At 29.7% G+C, this 16,319-nt stretch overlaps 1 protein-coding gene across 6 annotated transcripts in view; it reads left to right on the forward strand.

The window, feature by feature from the left end:
* The window catches only part of Psq (pipsqueak), a 31,032-nt gene that overhangs the window by 4,633 nt on the left and 10,080 nt on the right, over positions 1–16,319 (forward strand). For 2 of the 6 annotated variants that reach the window (XM_074256418.1, XM_074256421.1), the window contains exons 2-3: positions 6,314–6,458; positions 6,644–6,808. In XM_074256418.1, coding sequence (XP_074112519.1) covers positions 6,314–6,458; positions 6,644–6,808 — 310 coding nt within the window. Of the gene's footprint in view, positions 1–917; positions 941–5,601; positions 5,618–5,955; positions 6,036–6,313; positions 6,459–6,643; positions 6,809–16,319 lie in introns of those variants that run through there. The other 4 variants (XM_074256419.1, XM_074256420.1, XM_074256417.1 and 1 more) reach the window with 4 other exon arrangements.

The raw sequence follows: 16,319 nt of genomic DNA on the forward strand, positions 1-16,319 counted from the left end.
TAAAATAAGTAATCAGTGAAGAAAATAAACTTCCAGGTTTATTTTAATAAAAATTTTTAGTGTGCCCCATAATAGAGACTTTTACACTGATGGAAGGATTTGTTTATATATTTAATAAACTTTATTAAATGTTAATAAATATTTATTAAAATTTAATAAATTAAATAATTGTCTTCAAATAAATTAAATTATTAATAATTAATAAATTCTTTTATCAGCGTATTGATGTTATAATTGCAGCTAAAATTAATGGATTAGTTAAAATTTTAAAGACTTAAAGACTAATTAGCAAACGAGGAAAAATAAACGACAGTTTCCAATTTCATGCATTGTAATAAATCCAATAAATAAAATAATTATTTTAGTGGTATAAAGGCAGCGATGAGACATAAATGGAGATAAATAACGATAGTAAAGTCTGAAGGAGAACAGGTGAGAGGAAGGAGAGACTTACTAAAGCTGCATTGAGATAAGTCGCGTAAATGAAAGGTAAAGGAGTAAAGGAGCAAGTTAAGATAAAATAAATAAAGTCAAACGAGAATAAGATGAAGCGAAGGGCATTTGAGAATGTAGTACTGTTACCTTACGGTACAGAAGACGGAAATTAGGACTACTTTGCCACGCTCTCGTGGACTCCTGATTCATCGCTTTCTCGCGACGTCTTTAATTCATATTTTTTATTTATCTTTATATTTTGTTTTTGTCTTTTATAGACTGAGCTGATACGATACTTCTGTGGTTTAATTCCATTCTCTTCTACTGATATCATTATTATTGTTGTTGTTGTCGGTGTAAATATGGGTTATTTGAGTGAGGGAAAGCCCGGATACCGGTCAACAAATTCAGCACGTGAGTGACGTTGGAAAACGCGCGGATGAAAGTGTGATACGATATATACCTAGATGTATTTGTATATTATTGTGGTCTAATGTATGTGGAGGTACGTATTATGTTTGTCGTGTACTGGTAAATGTGATAGGATAGGTAAAGAGAATAAAAAATTAAAGAGGTAGGAGTTACAGGATGTATAAGCAGTATAGAACACTCTGTGGAGTATGGAGTGTAGGGAAAGGCTAGAATAATGTTGATGTAGAGGGAAAAAATTGTTTGCCACTCTATCTGTGTAGAAAGTATTGCTAGGTTTATGTTGTTATAAGTATGTGGGTAAAACTTGATGGGAAATTTTTAAATATGTACTACTGTTAATATCTACGCGAATAAGTTTCAAGTATCTTTATGTACAGATACTAATTCAGATCTTCATGCATCTTGTGTAAATTAATATACCTGTTACTATATTACTGTACATATAGTCCCGCTCTGTATCTGCTTTCTTTGGATTTTATTTTCTAACTTAAATTATCATTTAATGGTTTTGCTGTCACACTTATGTTTATTGTTTTTGTAATTTAGATTTTTATAGCTTTTACTTGGATAGTTTAAATTTGTTTTAGAAACACAATGTTTGTAATGGAATTATGAGTTTTAATTATTGACTTTTTTTTTTTTTTTAAGTTTTTCTTTTTATTAGAAAAAAATTCAAAAATTGATTTTTTTTTATTTATATGAACTAATGACTTTTGATACATTGCTCTGTACTCTCTTAAATATTGACATTTTTAAAGATATAAGCTCATCCCGATGTTACACTCATCAAGAGCTCTCATTTGAGTACCCACATCAATTTTTCATATATTTATCATACATACATATATATAAATATATAAAATATATGAAAAATTGATGTGGGTACTCAAATGAAAGGTCTTGATGAGTGTAACATCGGGATGAGTTTATATCTTCAAAAATGTCAATATTTTAATGATTAATAAATTTATTTTTAAATTATTAAAAAAAAAAAATTTTTTTAATTTAACAAATCAAATTAATAGAAAGATTTATTTATAATCGCGCAAATAAGTAAACTATTGATTGCTCAAAGAGCCACGTAATATCTATAACAAAAAAAAATAATTTAAAGTAGTTAATTAACTGTGATAAAAAAATTTAAAAAAAAAAAATATTGATTTATAAATTCACATCTTATAAATAAGAAAAATAAAAAAAAAAATATGATAATGCAAAAAGTGTATTCGTGTAACGATCGAGAAAGATAAAAAATCCATCTTGAGAGAGTTTGCCTGGCGAGGACTCGGAGGACAACTCCTGGGAGTTACTATATAGTTTCCGTAAAAGACTTTCTAACCCTACACAGTAAAACCCTCTTCTTTTTTCATTTCTCTTATTCTTGTTCCCCTTTCTTCGCCCCCGCGTCATCTTTATCCTCGTTTCTCCCAGCCCAGGATCCAGGGGTTACATTTTACGTCTATTTTATTCTTACATCTTCTACTTTTCTTCTCTGGTTCTTCCCCGGTTGGGGTTAAAAAAAGCCCGGTCGATACTCGGAGATAAAAGTAAAAAATTCTTATTCCCTTCCATCCTCGACTTATTTAATAAAAATATTATATTCAATATTAGAAATATAAATATATAAATCCAGACAAAGTCGAAAATTTATATACACACTCTCACCCAGGTAATGATTAATCGATTTATTGATCTGTTGGCATTAATATGCAGGTTCAACAATCCCCAAATAATTAATCTAAAGTCACCGATATGACTACGTCATATGAAAATTCTGTATCAGTTATTCCACTTAATGTCACTCGTGCTCTTTCTCTTTTTATATCTCAGTCACCCAATTATACTTGTTTTTCGCGACTGGTGAATTCAAGCTGTTCATAAAGTATATGAATAATTTACTTGGGATCAGATCCACCATCCACCTCTTCTCTGCTCTTCCTTCTATATAATACTTTTAATATATTTAAAAGCATGGAAAAAATAACGAGAGAGTATTTTAAAAATTCAAGATTAAAATTACAAAAAAGAAGAAATGAAAAATTTATTAAAAAAAGAAGAAAAAAAAATATTTAATATTGAAGGCGAAGATGTTGCAACGTAAAACTTGTCTTTCTTTAAGCTTGTAGAGGTAAATTTATTTTTCTCAATTCTTTTTTTTTTTTTTTTTAATTATTTTATTAAATTTATTTTTGGTTGTTATTTTTGTAGAGAAGAAATAGAGAAAAAAAAAAGCTCTCATACTCTGGAGTTAGAAGAAGGAGCACTGCGAGAGGAGAAAAGTTGAGTAAAGCGAAGCGAAGAAGGTCGATAACGCTGGAAAAAGGTAAAAGCCAAGAAGGAGAAGGACAGTGGGTGGACGAGGAGGCGAGAAGTGAAAGAGGTGAAGGAGGAAGCTGAGGAAAATACTTTAGGAGCTGAATGAGGGGACAGAGGGTGGAAGAGTGAAGTAGAGTTCAGCTGAAGAGAATCGGAAACTGGGAAGTAGAGAAGAGAAGAGAAGAGAAGCAAAGCCCCGTGGCCTCGTACTCCTTGGATAGGAGCTCTGACACTAAACGACTAAGAAAAAATTTCCGAGTACGAGTGACGGAGATAGAGAGAATAAAAAAACCTAGTGAGGAACAAAAAACCTCGTGAGGGAGATGAGTAAGAACGGGAGATATAAGTTGCCAGGATCCGAAAGCTGAACGGTGAACGGGGAGAGACAAAGGAAAGAAAGAAAGAACGAGAGACTGAAAGAAATAATAAAGAAAGAAAGTATAAAGTGAAGCGAGTATAGCTGCTGCTGCTGCTGCTTGTGCTGCTTGGAGATAAAAGGGGCCAGAGGGGTTATGATGAGAAGGGTGAAGGGAAAAGGAAATAAAGAGAGTTGGGCGGAGAAGATGAAGAAGAAAAGGGGGCCACGAGAAAATACCGTCTTCGTCTTCGTTTATTCCGTTCTGTTCCATTCTTTCAGCTTCTCTACCTCTGTCTTGCTCTTTTATCTTCTACTTAGGGTCTCATCTCTTGTGTGGATGTCTGTGCTTGCTGGTAATAACTCGCCGATGGGAAGAAGAAACGCAAGGGACGTACAGAATAAATGGAAACGATGGAAACTTACATGTACGGCAACTGGAGAGGGCGAAAAACCAACCAACAAGGGAGAATAACCATTTATATCTATATGTCTTCGTATGTGGATATATATATGTGTGTAAATATATATATATAGTCACCCTCGTTTTTGCAATAGAAAATACCCAGAGACCAGACCCCGGCTATGATCATCATCACTATGTGTGCTATGTATAAACTTAAATTTTTATTATATAAATTTACTTATCTTTGTTTCTTTGTTCTGGGATTCGATAGATCCTGGATGCCACAGTGAAAAATAGTCCAGATATATATATATATATATATATAAGAATAAGATGAAAGATCCAAAATGGACTAGAAATATAAATAGGGGAAAGGAAAACAAGGCAACCTAGTGATGATCTGGGCTTACAGATAACTGATATAGATATATACGAATAAGAAAAAATTTATATAACCGAGGGTTGAAGGATACTGAATTGAAAGGCCAGAAACGTCACCATTTTTTTTAGCCTTTTATTCTTCCCCTTTTGCCGTCGAAAACAACATCAGCAAAAGCCTTTGCTATTTTCTTTTGATTATACTTTTATTTATTTGTAATTATTATTCCGGTTCATTTGTTTGTGTAGTTGGAACACCTTTTATGGGTATGGAAATTTTTTATTTTTATTTAAAAAAAAAAATTGATAATTTATTTCATTTCTGTCTCAAGTATAGTTTTATTAATTTATTTTTTTTTTTTTTTTTTTTTAGTGTAAAAGGATGTGATGCAGTAATTGAAGCTAACAAAATACATTAAAAAAATTTTTTTAATAATTACCAGCAACCTGTCATGACTGCCGTGACTTGTGGACTTAAAAAAATTAAAATTTTGGTTTATTAGATAGCTTAATTTGCTAGACATATATATGTAAAGAAGAAGAAGAATAATAAAAAATTTCAAAATGGAAATAAAAAGCAAGTGTTTATCTGGAAGAGAAGCAAATAAAAGAGAAATGGGACAAGTAAATGCATTGGACTTTGGCATCAGGAGAGACAAAAATACAGAGAATAAAAATAGTGAATAAAGACCGAGAGAAGAATATAAAGATTGAAGAAATTGTATGTGATGGTAAATGTAACTGAGAACTGAGAACTCAGGTGTAGGAAGAATATTGAGAGTTAAGTAAGAGGGAGAGAATATATATCTCTTGGGCATGTTTGTATAGGATCTTTACTTGAGTTTTCAGACTGGAGATTAGAGTCTGGTTCCATTCCTATGCTCTCGGCATCTCTGCACAAACACCAGTTTAAGATGATAACATGTAGAAGAAGAAAGGAGAATGGAATAATACAGAGGAACAAGTAAAGGCAGAGAATGAGGATGAGAAGATAGGAGGAACTTAAATCGAGGAATGGAGATTGACTATACCACGCTATCTCTGTGTGTAATGTAATAAAATGAATAAATATAAGTAAGCCGAGTATGTGAGTATGTAGAAAAATAATGTAAGAGATAAAAATAAATAATAAATGATGCTTAGGAGTCAAGAGAGAGAGAGAATATAAGTATCCGTTATCGTGAGTCGTCTAAGCAGCTGATAAAAGTCCGTATGCCGACGGATAGATAACGCAAATAGCCCGTATAAAGAGAGTCGCATAGATAGAGACTGATAAAGTACGGTTCACAGAACAGGTGAATATCGCGATTCAGACCAACGCCCGTCCAGCAAAAAAGTGTTTAATAATCCCTTAAACAAGTTCGCTCTCTGTTAGTTTCATTTATTTAATTTATTAATACATTTATTTAGTATTTGTTTAATTATTTCTGGATGTTTAATGTCTTGAGTACTTTTTTCTTCTATCAAAATATATTTTTTATCGTTACGAAGTTCATTTTTTAACGTTATCTTCTTTACCGACTGGAAATCAGAAGTTTAGTCTTCAGTGTGCGCTTTTTTTTTTTTTGTTGTTTTTTTTTTTTTTTTTTTTTTTTTTTTTTTAGATAATTATGTGAATTATCTGAATTTTCTGACATTTTTTTGTTTGTTTATTTTTGTTATCGGTGATTAGAATTAGATGGAGGCTGCTAGGTACTGGGGTGTTCACTACAGGTAATAGATTGTTTCATTTTTAGAAGAAAAGTTCTAAGAAGAAATAAATAGGGAAGAAATGTTTAGTTTTTTTTTTATTCAGCGATAAAATTGATTAAAGAATAACAATCTATTTATTTAATGGATTTTATTTGATTGCAAAAAATTGGGTCAACAAGTTAAGCATTTCTAATCTTTAAATATATTATACTTTATGATTTTGTTTGGGATTGCAATTTAATTACAATTTATAAAATGTGTGAAAATAAATATATTGATAATAATTTTTTATTTTTCAGCGGAGGGATGGCCGGGCAGCATTACTGCCTGAGGTGGAACAATTACCAGTCGAATATGACCTCAGTATTCCACCAGCTTCTGCAAACGGAGGCTTTCGTGGACGTAACACTGGCCTGCAACGAGGCATCGTTAAAGGCGCACAAGGTAGGCAAGTGTGCTATTAAAAAAAAAAAAAAAAAAAAATAGATTACGGATTAATGTGGATGACATATGACACATATTCTTCCTACTATAACTAATTCCATCAACAAAACTACGATAACGATCTTATCAGAGTGATGCAATACGCGCATAAGCTTTACGAGAATAATAATGTATTTTGTTTTTAGGTCGTACTATCAGCATGCAGTTCATACTTTAAAAAACTGCTTCTGTCGAATCCTTGCAAGCATCCCACGATAATTATGCCTCAGGATGTGTGCTTCAATGATTTGAAGTTTATTATCGAGTTTGTTTATAAAGGAGAAATTGATGTCTCGCAAGCAGAACTTCAGGTAAAATATTTTATTTTATTTTTAAAATAAATTTAAAAAAAAAGTAATTTATAAAAAATATTTTTAAGCATTTTTTTTAATATTAAAATTATTTAATTAATTATTTGATTAAAAAAATTGAAAAATGCATTCAAATAATTTTTAAAATTTTTTGGAATAATGAACAAAGTTTAGAAAATTGTTTTTACAAAATTAAATTTATAATTTTTTAAAGCTTCTGTTTTAAAATTTTTATTTTAAATTATTATGAAAAAAATTCAACATCTAGGTTTAAAAAAAAAAGCTCAGATTTTTTATAAATAATTTTTAATAAAATTAAAATAAATAAATTGTCAGCTAATTCTAGTTTCTACATGTCAATTTTAATAAAAATTTTCTTTTGTCATAATTTATTTGTCACTTTACAATTGTTTCAATTTTTTTTAACAAATAAATTATAGTAAACAAAAAAATGGATATTTAAAAATTTTATAAAATTAAAAATGCAATTTTTTAAAAACAATTTTTTTGTTAAATAAAATTAAAAAATGGTCAAATGACAGCTAACTTCAATAACTTTTAACTTTAATGTCAAACTAAATAAATTTTCATAAAAAATTAATTTAAATAAAGCGCGCAAAAAAATTCAAATTTAAAAATCTTCCCGCGATAAAATTTCGCAAAACTGCAAACTTCATTACCAACAAACCGCCATCTTGAAAACCCAGAGCTGGTATCCCGCTAGTCGGTAACATTCGACGACAGATAACCAAAGGTACAGATTTAAATTCAGTGAACAAACACCAGGCGTTTGGCATCACCTTGTCGCGTCTCTCTCTTTCCATCCAGAATCCAACCAATCCCTTTTTATCCACCGGATCCACTTTGTTCAGTAGTTTTTTTAATCGTAAATAACACGGTGTACTAGCACGGTTAGGTGAAGAAAATCTATTTTAACTTCCCGGCTTTTATCTTACCACCAAACGAAACCGCCTTTTGTTGCTTGTTGTTCTCACCGAAAAAAATCAAGAAGACAAATCACAGATAAGAAGACAGCGTCCGTCAGTTTGTTTAACAAGTACGTAAATATAAATAAAATTTTTCTCGAGCACCGATTATTATTATAAAAAGTCTACATAGCTCGAAAACGTGCATCGTAAATAAAGGTTAGTCATGCTTGATCGCAACTCATCGTCGCTCTATTTTAACTGGTATGTTTATCCATTTAATTAACAATTATTACTAAAAATTAAATTGCTCAATTATTAATTACTCTTAATTTGATTTTTCTAGACCATTAATTAATAATTAAAATTAATAATAAAAATAATAAATAATAAATAAGAAACTCAAGGCATAGCATTGAATTAAAATTGCATTTGAGTTTCCTGTGATGGCAAAAGTTGCCGGTTTTTTTGGAATTAATAGTAACTAGATAGAGAGAGAGCCGTCGTGGTAGTCGTCTCGTTACTCTCGCGCCTGGTTGAAATCAATAAAAGGACAGTCTTCGACCCCCATCTCGTTAGGACGCATTGTTCGGCAATCAGGCTACTCTGCGCGAGCTTACAGGGGCTCTCAAATCACTTCCCTTTCTTTTAAATACTATTTCACCTTTTTGCACCCAACCGGCACCAGTACAACCTCTTGCCACGGGTGTCAACAGCCCAAACTTCATTTACTTCCAAGCTACTTTTTATTTCTTCCTTTCTTCGAGAAAAAATATTTCCCTATGAAGATATATGGTTAAATATATTATATTGAGAATTTAATTCACGTTCGAAGAAAATCGAGTCAATGATCTCGCACTCTGTCTCACTTATGCCAATGACGGGATATATTTATATATGTATATGTAGGAATAATAACAATGATGATAATAATAATATAACGTCGCGCGCACGCACTACGTCCAACGTCTCCGATGTACTTAACTTATACTGCTCGTGTAATTACGCAACCGATTGACATCGGACAATTATTAAATTTATGGGTTATTTATCAATTATTCTTCATGTTTTAACGAAAAAATTTTTGTTTATTTATTTATTTATTTTTATTTAATAATGTCTAGCAAATTTGTATTTTATTGCTTAAATTGTCAAATTTATTCTATTTTTTATTTAATCAATAATTTTGAATTTTATATTTTTTTAGAAATTAAATGTTATTTGAAAATTTTTAAACTAAATTTTTTCAAAAATTAAATTTTAATAATTTTTCAAGAAGATATCACAAAATACAATTTTGTACAAAATTATTTAAAATTTTCAAAAAATTGAATTTTAAAAGCCAAATTTTACAGAAAATATTAAAAAAAAAAATTTTTTTTTTAATTGAGTATTGTTTACAATTTTTTAAAAATTAAATTTATCAAAATATTGAATTTTAATAATTTAAAAAAAAAAAAAAAAAAAAAAAAAACTCAAAATTCAATATTGTGCAAAATTATTTAAAATTTTCAACAAATTGAATTTAAAAATCAAATTTTGATAATTTTTAGAGAAAATATTAAAAATACAATTTTTTTTAAAATTAAGTATTGTATAAAATTTGTCAAAAAAATTTAATTTTAAAGGTAAAATAAAAATAAAAAAAAATAGCCAAGTTGAAAAAATGTTGCTAACAATCTCAGCTGAGCGCATCACGTGTTCCAAGGACTGACCTTGAAGAATCCGACACACATGAGGGCTGTGTTGGTGTAATCTACAGTGTCTTTTCTTCCCCCAGCTGAACCCGTGTCGGGACTATCGGATAGTAGAGAGTAAGAGGAAGGAAGACTGGTTGGTCTGGTGTGTCTGTAAGAGGGACAGCGAGAAAGAAAAATAAAAGAAAAGAAATAGAGAAGAAAGGAAGGAAATAAGTAAAAAAAGTATCAGAAGGCAAAGTTGCCTGTGGCACGGTTGAAAAATACCTCACCCGTATCGTTATCTCGCTCTTGCTCGAGGTAGTCGGTGCATTCACTTTACAGTACGATGTGAACCTCTTGCACAGCATCTGATCACACTCTTTCATTTATACATTTGTATTTTCCAGAGCAAGACTGAGACACGCTTAACAATAAATGCCCGAGATGAGAATAGGAATCAAAATAAAGATGGAAAAATAAAGGACGTGACCCGGTTCTTCTTCACGTCTATGCAAACCTCCATTTCTTTGCTTCTTCTTAAAAGACTCAATCGTTTTTATTTTTGTTAATTATTCGAGTTTATTGTACAATAGAGTTGTCGAAAAAATTGGTAGCAAGAAATTCCGGTGACCTGGTTCTGGCCGGCTTAAACTCGGACACCTGACCAGGAACTTGAGAGATCACCGGTCTTGTGTTCTCTTTCTTCATCTTCGCTCCATTCCTACTACACTACTTACAGTGGTTTCTCGTGTAGTAAGTGGGGATCTCGAGAAGGCTACGTCCGAGGATACCGTTCCACAGACCTTGAACTCTCTTTACACCATAAAACCGTAAAGACGAGTATCCTCTCATCTCACGTCTTATATCTTCGACTCTTATGGCTTATATCTACTACTTCAGATGCTTTTTATTTTATATCTAGCAACAAGTACTTGTTTTCTCTCGCAAATAGGAACTAAGTTTTAGTCTTCTCTAATTTTTAGGTTTGCAATTTTTGGAATTGGATTTTAAGATTTTAGAAAATTTATTAAAATTTTTTTTTCTTTCTAATAGATATTTCTGTTCTTTATTTTTCAAGATTTAAAATAATAATAATTTTGCTTTAATAAATCATGAATTTTGTTAAATTGCACTGTATTTTCTTAACTATTGAGATTTTTAAAGATATAAGCTCATCCTGATGTTACACTCATCAATAGCTTTCATTTGAGTACCCACATGCATTTTTCATATATATATATATATATATATATATATATATATATATATATATATATATATATATATATATATATATATATATATATAATAGCTTTGATTATTATTATTGAAAATAATTAAAAATTTTTATAATTTTTGTTTAAATTTGATATTCTGTCTAAAATATTGAAGATATGAGGAAATTGATCAGGACCTTCTGTATAGAGAATTTAATTATCTACAAAAAATATCTCTTATTATTTTTTCATATTTTTAATATTTTGGCTAAAATAAAAATAATAATAATTTATTTTCAAAATTTTTTTTTAAATATTTTAATTTTTTTTTAATTAACTTAGAGAAAAATTTTACAAATTTTGCTACTTAATAAAAAAATCAATAAAAATTAGCATCTAAAATTTTAAATATATTTTATATGTAATGATATTTTTTTTTTTTTAATTTACTTGTTGATAAAAAATAATTATTCAGCGTAATATTCATCTCGTAAAATTGTATTCCAACTTTACCGGCTTACTTGAAACAGGCTGAGCTCCTAACCGGTGAATATTAAAAACTTATCATCCAACTTTTAAGTTTCGGTTTAAAAATTAAGTACCGGTACTACAGAGTGCAAACTAACATGTTCCCGGCTACCAAATAATGCAAGCCATTTTGTATAACCCCTTTAACCGTTTCCCTGGGGAAGCGTTGAATATACATCAGGCACACACATTCGCATGTATATGTAGATGGATCCGAACAATGGCGAATCCTGAGATGGAATAATTAATGTTTCCTAGATTGACTGTACCTCTGGTTACCGGACTATCGCAAACTAATACAATAACTCCCAAAAATAACATCGAATTTCATCAAAATCAACATTATCCAATCGGCCAATATAATTATTATATCCATTATCTCCAAAATATAATTCAATGTACACATCGATTGTTAATTAAACAAACGTCGATCTATTTTACAAATATTTAACTGATCGCTTCTATAAATATTATTAGAAAATTTATTAAAAAATCAATTCACAAATTTATTTATTAAAGTTTGTCAGAGTACTGAATTGTCTGTAAAGAGGTCAAAATTTACATTTTTTAATTGTTAACTTTGAATAATTTTTAATTATCAAAAGGATTATTTTAAATTAAATTTTTAAGTCTTGCGTTAGAAAAAAATAATTTATCAATTTAAATTTCTACGAATTTAAATTTAGCTAGTACTTAAAAATCTTATTTATGACAAACATTAAAATTACAATACGTGTGTGAATTTTTAATGTTGTTTAATAGAAAACATATCGGTATTTTTTACGCAGAGGTATCATAAAAATTTAAATTACTAAATTTCGATGACTAGAATTTTTTTTTTTTTAATTTAATTTACAAAGTTTGATTCAAATAATTTTTATTGATATTATTTTTTATTAAAAAAAATTTTTTTAAAACAATTTAAACATTCAAATAATTTCTAAAAAATATTTATTAAAAGTTTAAATTTAATTCTTTATACTTAACAAGTTAATTTAATTTATTTATTAAAAATTAATTATTTCCTTGAATATAACTCTAAAAAATTTTAATTTTTATTAAAAAAAAATTTATAAATCTATTAATTAAATATTTTTCAAATATTAATTAATTTAGTATTTCTTTCCATCAAAATATTTATTAAAATTAAAAAAAAAAATCCTTCATATTTAACAAATTAATACAATTTTCTTAAATTAATTAATTTATTAAAAATTAATTATTTCTTCTCTCAGTATAAAAATAAAAAAAAATTTTTTATTAAAAAACAATTTATCAATCTATTAATAAATATTTATCAAATATTAATAAATTAAATATTTCTTCCTAAAAAATCTTAATCAAAAATAAAAAAAATTCTTATAATTAAAAAAAAAAATCTCAAATTTAAAATAAAAATAAAAAACTCCAAAATTTTATTCGTATAAAATTCTATAAAAAATGGAAACCATCAGCCATCGATACCTGAATTCTCCATTTAATCTTTCGATTCGTTATAAAATTCTCAACTTCCACTCTCGACTGTACCACGCGGTTTTCTGTGACCACCGCGGCGTTATATATTTCCCCATACACACACATACATTCATCCATCCACCCATGCACACATACATACATACCTCCACGTATTTACGCGTGTGCGTATAGTAGCAGGCGTAAAGAACCGGCGAGTGTAGCTTGAGCCGCAGATTCCCTTTGTCTGCGCAAACTCTTTAGCCGCGACAGAACAGCCTACGGTCTGTAGACTATAGACTGTAGCGTGCCCTCTCTCATTTATCATCTCAATTCCTCTTCCCTCTTGAACTAAACTCTGCTCCTCCTATCCACCCCGGCTGTCTCTGGCTGTGCTCTGGCCTCTTGCTCTAACTCTTGCTCGCCGAATACGAATCTGGCTATCTGCTATCCGCTATCCGTACTTTCGACTACGCACTGTACTGCCATGCTCCAAAACCGAACTCGAACCGTTCCACATACATATATGACTATCATATATACCATGTATATGTATACAACCCTCTTCCCTCCTTCCCTCTATATATTCTTCTGCTCTATAATATCCTCTGTACTCTCCTATACTCCAATATATCAAATACCCTCTACTCTCATCTTCTGCATTCTGTATCTGTCCCAGTCCGTGTACTCCTACTGAAATTAATTCGGCCGCGCCCGAGCTCTCGTCTTTCATATCCAGTTATCCTCACTTTACCTCACTCTTTCCCTCTTTTATGTCTTTTATCGTTCACAATTCCTTTTTCTTTTTCTTGATTCAATTTTTAAATAATTTTTCATTTTCTTTCTTCCTAAAGAAGAAATAAATTATTGATTATTTTTATTTATTTATTTATTTTTTTTTTTTTTTTGGTTCATTTATTGTTTTATTTTGACTTGACTGCGGTTCGAGAGATCGATTCTTTGACGATGAATTTGGTAATTAAAATTGCGCAGGCGCTTTTAGGTTTATGCTGAAATTATTTTTTTTTTCTTTTAATATTGTCGTTTATTAGAATTGGCTGTACTGAATATACAAAAGTTTTTAATTTAAAATTGTTGATTTTAGTTGTAGAATTTCTTTATTTTGGTAATTTTTATTTAGAAAAAATTTTAATATTTAAAGCAATTAATTAATTTATTTTTGGAAACAAAAATTGATAAAATATCCTCAATAAAACTCCAAAATTTAATTAATACAATTTCTTCTTTAAATAATAAAATTTCTTCCCAAAAAAAGTATCAATTGTTCCTTTAAATTAATTATTTATTGAATTATTACTTCAAAAATTTCAATTTAAAATAAATCTTGATTTAAAAATTTATCCTAATCCTACAAATTTTCATTGATATATAAATTAACAGAATTTTAATAATTCTTTAAATTTTTATAAAAATTACATTATAAAAAAATAATTATTTTTTCAATTTATTTTTTACAAAATTCTTAATAAATTTTTATTAAAAATCTACTCAAATCTTTTTTAATAAAACTAATTTTAAAAAATTTTGATTAAAAAAAATTTTATCGACACTTAAAAAAAATTAACTTTAATAAATTTTAAAAAAATTAAATTTAATGAAGAAAAAAAATTCTTGAACCAAAAAAAAACAATTTTTAAGAGTTTGTCTTAAATTAAATAAAATTTCCCAATTTAAAAATTGATCTTCTAAAATCAAAATAATAAAATTCTCCAAAATAATGAACTCCAAATTAAAAATTCGAAAATCAGAAAATCCAACGAGGCAACCTGGACTTAAAAAAGCAAGTTGGGCAACCGTTTGAACCTGGCGATGAAGCAGAGACCACGCAGACGGGGTCGGCTCGAAACAACAACCCCCCCCCCCATATCTCGAGATTATCCACGTTCCGATAGATCGATCCTCTCTGTCGCCCTTATACCTTAAAACTCGCGATCCGCTCCCGCTCTTCCACCGTAGCCGGGTCTATCGCCTCCCTCGCTCCTCTCCTCGTCTCGCGCCTCTACCCTCTGTTTCCACCCTCTCTCTCTCTCTCCTATTTGCAACTAGCTGGTCCTAAACACACAGTCACACACACACACACACACACACACACACACACACACACACACACACACACACACACACACACACACACACACACGCGTGCACCTCGACACACCACGACACACCACCCGGTTTCTGGTCTCACTCACAGAATGTGTGTCTACGTCGGCGAAATTCGCGTCGAATATCCGAGCGGTCTGTCCTTCTCCTGAGCAGTAGTTCTCCACCTCAACAGAGTGTACTCGGTCTGGTGTAGCTCTCACAGTACACCTCATACTCATACTCATACTAATTCTCTACTCCTCCTACGGCTCCTATATCCGACGCCGTCGCTTGGCGTCCTCTACCGATGCCAGAGACCCGACGAATACCATTTCACTTTCGTTGGGCTTCGCCACGAACAGCGGGCCCGCAATAATTATCTTGAAATTTTTTAAATTATTCTTTATATTTTGCTCCAAAAATTTTATTTTTTTATTTCAAAAATTTATTTAAAAGTGAAATTTATAAAAAAAACATTTTTTTTTTTTATTATATCATCAGTAATCATATCAATAAACGAGCACGTGTGTGATAAGTGCATTCTCACCTACTCACCTACGCTTTATCAACTTCTCTGTGTACCTCATTCGTATTTTTATTTTATCTCCCAAAAGTTTCTTCATTAAATCGTGCACGTGTAGTTCCATTTCTTCTCTTCATATTATATACTTCACAATACACTTCACCTCCGCGAGGACCCGCGAAGAAAGGTGAGTTCATTTTTTCGGAGTATCAAACTCAAAATTAAAAGTATAAATTTTTTTATCACGTGAAAAATTCAAAAAAAAAATTTGTGCTGGTTTTAAAATTTTTTGGTTCGATTATTTTAAATTTAGTAGCTTGGATTTAGCATACTCTGTATGTGGTAGGCCAGCATAATGAATATATGTAGACGTATGTGTGTTGGATCCTACATGAGACTTGTATGAGAATATATCAGTGTGATGCCCTCTGCTTCTGCTGCGCCAGTAAAGTGCCAAGGAAGTGACTTTACGAGAGCCCTCGGAAATGTCTGGGAACATATTATATATCTATATGTGTGCATATGAATGTCTATGTATGCATATAGGTACATATGTGTGGTGTAGTTAAGAACGTTCATATATTATCCACCCTCTTTAGTTGGCACATTCGTAAACATTCTTACTGACGTTCAGCTAACTCAGAATTGGCTTGTATTCGTGTCACATATGTGGATGTTGCTGGATTTAATGTATGGGTGAGTATGGTTAAATGTGCTTTTTTTTTTTAAATTATTTTATGGAATAGAAAAGAATTTTTTTAGAAATTTAAAAGATTGATTAATTTTTATTTAATTTTTTTAAGTAGTAAATTCTTTAAAAAAAAATTTTATCTTTAATTTTTGAGAAGAAATAATAGTTTAAATATTTAATTTTTTTATTTTGATACAAAAATTTATTAAATTACTTTAATTATTCTAATTAAAAAAAATTAATTTATTAAATTAATTTTTAGAATTTTTAATTTAAAAAAAAAATTCATTAAAATTTTTTTAGAATTATTTTTAAAATATCAATAGTTTGAAGTATTTTTAGTGTTTTAATTTTAGAAAATTTATTTATAAATTTTTTGGAAAAAAAAT

This window comes from Cotesia typhae, unplaced genomic scaffold (assembly GCF_013202065.1).
Source record: "Cotesia typhae breed Kobodo isofemale line unplaced genomic scaffold, CoteBio_Ctyphae scaffold_152, whole genome shotgun sequence".
Lineage (NCBI taxonomy): Eukaryota > Metazoa > Arthropoda > Insecta > Hymenoptera > Braconidae > Cotesia > Cotesia typhae.